Source organism: Leptinotarsa decemlineata, unplaced genomic scaffold (assembly GCF_025532065.1).
Source record: "Leptinotarsa decemlineata unplaced genomic scaffold, Ldec_3_MD MMD2_tig00000035_RagTag_RagTag, whole genome shotgun sequence".
In the NCBI taxonomy this organism is placed as follows: Eukaryota; Metazoa; Arthropoda; class Insecta; order Coleoptera; family Chrysomelidae; genus Leptinotarsa; species Leptinotarsa decemlineata.
The window spans coordinates 10,594,683-10,602,264 of record NW_027412540.1 but is presented as its reverse complement, the minus strand read 5'-3'; the positions used below and the strand labels follow the sequence as shown (position 1 = coordinate 10,602,264).

Sequence of the window (7,582 nt, the reverse complement as noted above, 5' to 3'; positions counted from 1 at the left end):
TAACTTGAGAATTATAGTAATTCACAATGAATTTAAAACAAAAATATAAAAAATAATCTTATCTCCCTGTTTTCTTTAGTCCCGAATACCTGTCATCTTTCCTTCATGAAGTCCACTCCAACCCAAAATAGGTAAATACAGGATGTTATACATTTATATCATTTGGCTGTTTTGCAGTATGTTTGCCCTCAAGCATAGTTGTGGAACTTTGCTGGCTTCTTCATATTTAGTTTTGGCCTTTCTTTCTTGATCATTTCGTATTTTTTACTAGTGGTAGGATTTCAGTCTTCATCACTCGAGCTGTTTCTGAAACACTTCTCAGATAACAATTCTTATACGAGAACTCTGTTTCCTCTATACCTACTTTCTCTGATTTGTCTGCTTCATCGTAGTTTTTATAAATTTTCATTTATGAAATATGTGCAAAGGTACTCATACAATGTTCTCCATCTCCTTTATTCAATTTTTCTAGTCTGTATGTATTTTCTGGTAGCACACAATAACATACAATAGCAAATAGTTCAAATTTCGATGAATGGTAAATTTTTGCTGTGATACATGTTTTCTTTGATACACAATATATCAAATGCATTTTACTATCATATTCTTTTTTGTGTTCCAATAATCTAGTTATCCTTTAGGATGGAAATTACAATGAATGAACAATTAGTTCAGGTAACCCACATACTAAAATTATTGAAACCTCAGAATAGGACTTCCTCAAATAAATAGTATTGTCACTGGTGAAGTTTAAAATTGTAATAAATCCATATAAGGAAAATGTGTGTTCTTGATGTTATAACCTCTAGAATCATGAATATGTTTCAATAATAATAATAATAGGTCTTTATTCCCATAATGATACAATAAATGAATGTGAACATGTACTGAAACGGGAAAGGTTGAAGATCAGTTGGTTGCGTCAAAACATGTAACCTCTGTTTTTCATCTCAGGCCAAGATAAAAAACAGAGAGATGCTAAGTGAAAAATCTCTTTTAATCTTCAATTTACGAAAAAATATTTTCTGATGAAAAAGTCTGCTCCATCCAAAATATTTCATTATAATAATGTAACTTTTTTCAGTACAATACACAAAAGTACATATCTTTCAAAAATAACTCCACCAATTCCAGTAGACACTTCTAGTCTATAAATTGATGGATGTAGCTGTTACTATGTGGTAGGAGATCATGATGAAAAGAGAAAAAACATAGAAATTTTCATTTCTCTTTTCATCACTTCTAGTCTACCTCTGAAATTGAGAATCATTTCTCATTTCTAAAATTGGTAGAGGTGTTAACTGGTATTGCATTTTATTTTCCAACATTTCTCTTCCACAAGTAAAATCAATTTCATAAACCCTTTGTTTCAAATGTTCCTTATGGGTTTGTGGAATATTAGTGAATTGGTCTGAACTTTCCAATCCATTTATTCGGAAACTTCGTACCTAATCATTCTCTCACAATTGCTTTGGTATGGGCTACACAACTGACCTATTGAAAATTCAGTTTTTCCTGATTGCCAATGATATATTCTTCAGGTAAATTGAATAATTAAATAACTTTCATGAAGCCGTCTGTCGCGCTGGTCTATCAGACCGAACTTCAATAATCTATTCATTTATATTTCAAAATAAGAGTCTTTTATAATTGCATGCTTTATAAAGCTCAGATCAGACCTTTTTTGGCGTACTGTTCTCGTGTATGGAGCTCCGTCCCCAAGCATACCTTGAAGCTGCTGGATTCCATCCAACAACAGAGCCAGTGGTGACGGACTGTGGCTGCTCATCATTTTGAGGTTCAACTCAGTACACCTCGCACTTCTATGTTCAAGAACTCTTTCATTCAGAGAACTACGTTTATGTGGAATAAACTTCCTGAAAACGTTTTTCCAAATGGATTTAATCTCCAGCAACACGATTGTTGATCATTTTCAGAGCAAGTTTCCTAAAAATCATAAATATGTGTATCGACATGGTCTGAGACACCATTCGCTACTACTATGGGCTTAATAACAATTTTTTTTATATAAGAATATAAGAACTGAGTACAGTTCAACTCAGTTAGGACACTATAAATATAAAATATGTTGTTATTCTCTCTAATCAGCAAAAATGCTGGTCTTGGGATTCACAAAGATTCAACATGACAAGTGAAACATGAAAACTAGAAAACCACTACAAAGCTCATAGAAGTAATGTATCAGACATGTGCCTCGAGGCTCGGATGTTCTTTTAAACTATTGATGAATGAACTATAGCCCGATAACTCACGTATAAGGACAGGTAATCCATTGAAGACTTTCACAGCCTGTGTAAAAGGATTGTATAATCCTTTGCTCATTCTTACCATGCTCAGATGTGAGTCATTTCTACCCCTTATATAATACTAGTAAAACTGGTTGTTGACTAGTAGATTGTTGTTGTTTTTGAGTCTTTTGAATTTTTTTGAAATCAGTAATGCCACAATTACCCCATATGATTAACAGATACCTAAGAATCGTCAATATATATATGCATTGTAAACCAAGTATCTATTAGTGAAACTCAAGTAAATGGAACGCCTATATGTATAGAGCTCTTAACATTTGTACAATTTTATTATTAATATGTTCTACTAGCTTTTACTCTCGGCTTCGCTCGCATTTATGCCATTAAATAAGTGTCAGTAGAATAGAAATGAATCAATAAGAACTATATTTTAATGCTTGGCTGGGATTATCAATTTTAAAAACTTATTACATACGATGAAGTTTCGAAATTTAAAATACGCTTTATTGAATTGCAACAACAAATGTTAAAATTTTTTGGGTTTTTGGCTTTCTACTATTCCATCCTGATACAAAAAAAATGTGAGAATCTTCCAAAGAAAGAAGAAGAAGTAATCAATTTCAAAATAAGTAACTCTATACATGGATGTGTAGATCATGCAAAGAAGCAACTTTCAGACACAAACTGGAAGAAAGCCCTGAAACAGCTACTTTCATATAAACATTGAATTACACGAAAGAAAAAAAATCTTTCGAAACATATACTTTTATATGAACACGGAATTATACAGAAGATACTTTTCTCTTCTCAGTTTATATTCCAAACATTCGTTATGGAATAAAATCAGATATCATTCACAGGAGTTCTACTTTAAATGAATGGTAACAAATTATACTTACATGGAACACTGTCATCCTCACTGGTAGACACCGATGTTTCGCCGTAAGACACTTGCCTTAGGAGGGCTTTCTTCCAGTTTGTGTCTGAAAGTTGCTTCTTTGCATGATCTACTCATCCATGTATAGAGTTACGTATTTTCAAATGGATTACTTCCTTCCTTTCTTTGGAAGATTCCCATTTTTTTTGTATCAGGATGGAATAGTAGAAAGCCAAAAACTTTTTTCCCAAAAATTGATCACTGCTAAAAATATAACCCCTTCAATTCAAATGAGATTCCTCTTGGCTGGGATTTAATCAAATAGGTGAATGAATGTCATTACGATGTCATCGATGACATAAGTAGATCAAACTCATTCCGTGACATAAAAAATCGTAATTCATGAATGAATTCTATGTATTTTCTATGTTATCCAGATTGGTGCTGAAGAGCCCTACGTCAAGTGTTTTGGAAGATTCCCGCATTTTTTTTTGTATCAGGATGGAATAGTAGAAAGCCAAAAACTTTATTTCCCAAAAATGAATCACTCCTTGAAATATAACCCCTTCAATTCAAAAATGTTAAATATATTTCACTGTAACAAAAATAATTTTCAATTTTTGTATCTTACATAAACATTTTTTTTCAATAAAAAGTATCTTACTTTACTTCTAATACCTCCAAGAACATGTGTACAAAATTTCATGATGATCGGTTGAGTAGTTTTCTTGTGAAACTAACAAAGAAACTTACATTCCCATTTATTCCTTTGTGACGAGAAAGTCCTTTTTTATTGAGAAATCAGGGAGTTCAAAGATATATCATGGCATTTTGGGAAATAAAAAAAAAAAGTAACGCAATAGGATTTTATTGTTTTCAATTTTTTATAACATTTTCTTTCGTACTTGCACACAATATTTTTTACAGACTCGTTAGAACATGCTATTCATACACAGTTGAACTACTATAACTACAAGTGCTGCATACACATTCTGTTAACTTACCAGACAGTTCACATGTAATCAAGCAAATATACCTAACATACAAACTTAAAAATTACAGACATACTGTCGTTCAATCAACGAGACATTATGTACTTGGAAAAATACTTATCAAAATCAAACGAATTTGTTACAATCAAATGTGAAACGTAAAAATGAGGGATTGTTTTTCTTACATCTAATCGATACTTTGATACACACATATACTCAATAAAATAGAAATACACTTAAACCTACACTATGATTTTTGATCCATGAATGGTGATGGGTGACATAGAAAAGCAAAGGAAAATCTTAGTAGTAAATTATACTAATAGGGCATCTATTCGTTGAATACAATTTCAAGATTACAGATCATATATTTTCGCTTTCTAATGAGCACAAGAAACATTATAAACGATTGAGAGCTGTCAAAAAAAGTTAAAATTCTACAAGCTGTTAATTATCAACTAGAGATATTTGGAAACAATTATCCTTAACTCAAATATCATTATTAAAAATTTTTATATTCTCAAGTCTGTTTTCAGTCTAGCTCAATATCAACTTTCTTATTAAAAAAGCGTTTTTAATTAATAAAATTATTTTTTCAATAACAAGTTTTCAGTAATAAATTGACTAAAACTAATCAATATGTCATTATATAGGTAGTCTGATGAGCATTCATATAATATATGTAATAGCCATCCTATTGAAAATCGAAAATTCAGACCACCAAACAATGTTCTAAATACAAATATGTTTTGTTTCAAAATAATCATAAAAAATATTTGAAATCTCGCTTAGATGCAGTTTCAGAATATTTACTTCCTGTTCAAAATTGCACCTTTGCTTAACATGAGTCATGTTAGTTGGTTTTTATTTTGTCCTATACAAATACTGATTTACGTTTCAGTGACATACTACTGTTTTCTGTAAAAGCAGTCAATAAAATATTTATCTATAATTTCATTATTGTAATAAACAAGATTTCAATGGGTATCAATAAAGAGTGGTGGGGAAATGTACCCTGGAACATACATATGGGCAAACTTACATGAAGGTCTGAGAAGAAAGCTTTGTCAAAGCAAATATCAGTTTAGAATAATTACAGTGCTAATTGTTGGAAACTGTCCATTCATGGAGATCTTGGCTACAGGAAATACAAGAAGGGGACAGAGCTCTTCATGTTTAATGAGAATGTGAAGCACAGGAAAACAGAAAGAAAACAATTTATGGACAACTTGAATATGATAAAACATCCAATAAGAGAATCCATACAAACTAGTATAGATAATAAGATTGTTGGAAGGGGTGTCCTAAAAAAATGTGGAGGAGAAACGCAACAAGCCCTTGAGGCTACAGTATTTTATAGTAACTCTGAATAAATGGACAAGTCAGACATCTTCCGAGCAGAAGCAAAAAAGCTTCATTGCAGTAATTAACATTTCGATGGATTAAGACTAACTACTTCATCTAACTTTGAAGTAAAATATATAAAAACAAAATATAATTTACTTTCCGTATCAATAAAATCTGAAATTGAACATCCCAAACTAGAAAAATTTTAAAAATTCAATCATCTATAATAACAAATCCTTTGAAATGTACATTAATTCTTTCTTACCTCCTTATTAACTTGAATAACATATTGAATGAAGTAGAGTGAAATTTAACATCCCAAATTTAGTGTGGCTTAGAAGCTAGAAGATAAGGGACACACATTTTCAAACACTGCAAGTTGTTTTCGATAAAACTACATACAATATCAACAGATTCAACAAAATCAGATAAGATAAGCCTTCTCAGGTAATGTAATTATTGTAGTGAGAAAAACATAAGAAAGTTGTAATGGCCATTGTGAAATCAGATTTGAAATACATTATTCATAAAAGTAAATTGGTGTTTGATAACCAACAGCATAGGTAACACACTTGGCCTAATCTATACATTTTCCTAAATGCTCTGTAATGTTTATATCTATTTGGAATGTGGGCATATTGAGATAGCCTTCCCACAGAACATTTTACATTGAAGAAATTTATTCCAATAATTATTTATTTTCGAGCAAAATTTTTTTCCTGAAAATACACAGCTACCTCAATATACCTAGGGAATGCCCATACTTGATTCTAAAAGTTATTTCACAGAACTATATACAGTGAAATTTTGCAGGGAAATGGTAATGACGATGAAAAATGATGCAACTTTTTCTTTGTACTTTATCAGTAAAATTTTGGATGGTATGATTACGAGAGCTTGTAGTAAACTCAAAAAAATCAGCAAATAAGTAATGAGAAGTCATTGTCACGGATCTCTCATTGAAATTCAGAAATCACAGACAGTTAAGAACTCACAGAGTGAATTGTGTTGTAATACGAGTTCTTATGATCACGAATATACATGAAATAAAAATGAATTCCTAATCTATTTGTGATCAAAAGGCTGCTCAAATGAATCTGATTGCTTTAAATAAATCAACATAAATAAATTACTTTTCAAAATATATCATCTCACTAAAGTTATCAGTAAAAATATATCATGTCTCTGTATGTACAGAAATTATTCACATTACAATAACGAATGGACTCAATTAAAATGGTTATATTTCATATTACCACCGTTTTGATTAATAGCTGTAATGTGAATGAACAAAAATAATTTGAAAGACACAATATAATGTTTTTGCAACATCTAATACTCACAAATAAGAAATATTGAATTTATTGAACACAACACGGTGCTTTGGTGAATTTTATCAATCACACGTGCCATTTTCGAAGGTATCTCTTCCATTCCAGACTTTTGAAAAAATATGTATCTATATTTACAGTCAGAGGGGATTTTTAATCAATATTCCCTTCTTCTTAATTAACAATATCATACAACTACTAGTGCTAATAAGAAAAAGTCTGGAATAAAATATGATATGATCAATCATTCATTGTTTTTGTTTTCTCGAATGTTGCAAAATGAGATCAGTGTTAATTGCGCTCAGCACTTGCGGTTGTTATTGGCACAGGAACGGGTAGCACCCTGAGACCGTTCCCCACGCCTTTGTTGATGATTACGATTATTTACTTCACGAGCCTTATTGTTACGTTCTACATAACTGCGCCTGAGTGCCTTAGTAGAAATCTGCACCTTCGACTGAAAAAAAAAGACATTGTATCACTTACTATTTGGAACCTTTGGTGTAGTAATGAATATTACTGGAGTTTAGTCCCAACACCAAACCGTTATTTTTAACGCCTCGACACGTGTTTCAATCCCCAAGTGATCATCTTCAAGAGAAAGATTAAACTGTTTAATCTTCCTCTTGAAGATGATTACTTGGTGATCGAAACACGTGTTGAGGTGTTAAAAATAACGATTTGGTGTTGGGAAAAAACTCCAGTAATATTCATTGTATCACTGTCGGAGTAATTATGCTTTAATATATTTACTTCCAAAAATTG

The 7,582-nt window shown here is 31.3% G+C and overlaps 3 protein-coding genes across 4 annotated transcripts in view; 2 read left to right on the top strand and 1 right to left on the bottom strand.

Annotated features, from left to right (window-relative positions):
- The window catches only part of wrm1 (wurmchen 1 transmembrane protein), a 140,560-nt gene that overhangs the window by 13,737 nt on the left and 119,241 nt on the right, over window positions 1-7,582 (top strand). The gene's annotated exons all lie outside the window — the stretch shown is intronic.
- The window catches only part of Adck5 (aarF domain containing kinase 5), a 99,803-nt gene that overhangs the window by 1,450 nt on the left and 90,771 nt on the right, over window positions 1-7,582 (top strand). The window lies entirely within an intron of this gene.
- TP53INP (Tumor protein p53 inducible nuclear protein) overlaps window positions 4,000-7,582 on the bottom strand; it is a 69,666-nt gene continuing 66,083 nt past the window's right edge. Inside the window, 1 exon segment of the mRNA XM_074171872.1 lies at window positions 4,000-7,274. Within this exon segment, the coding sequence (XP_074027973.1) occupies window positions 7,119-7,274 (156 nt within the window). The 3' untranslated portion in view covers window positions 4,000-7,118.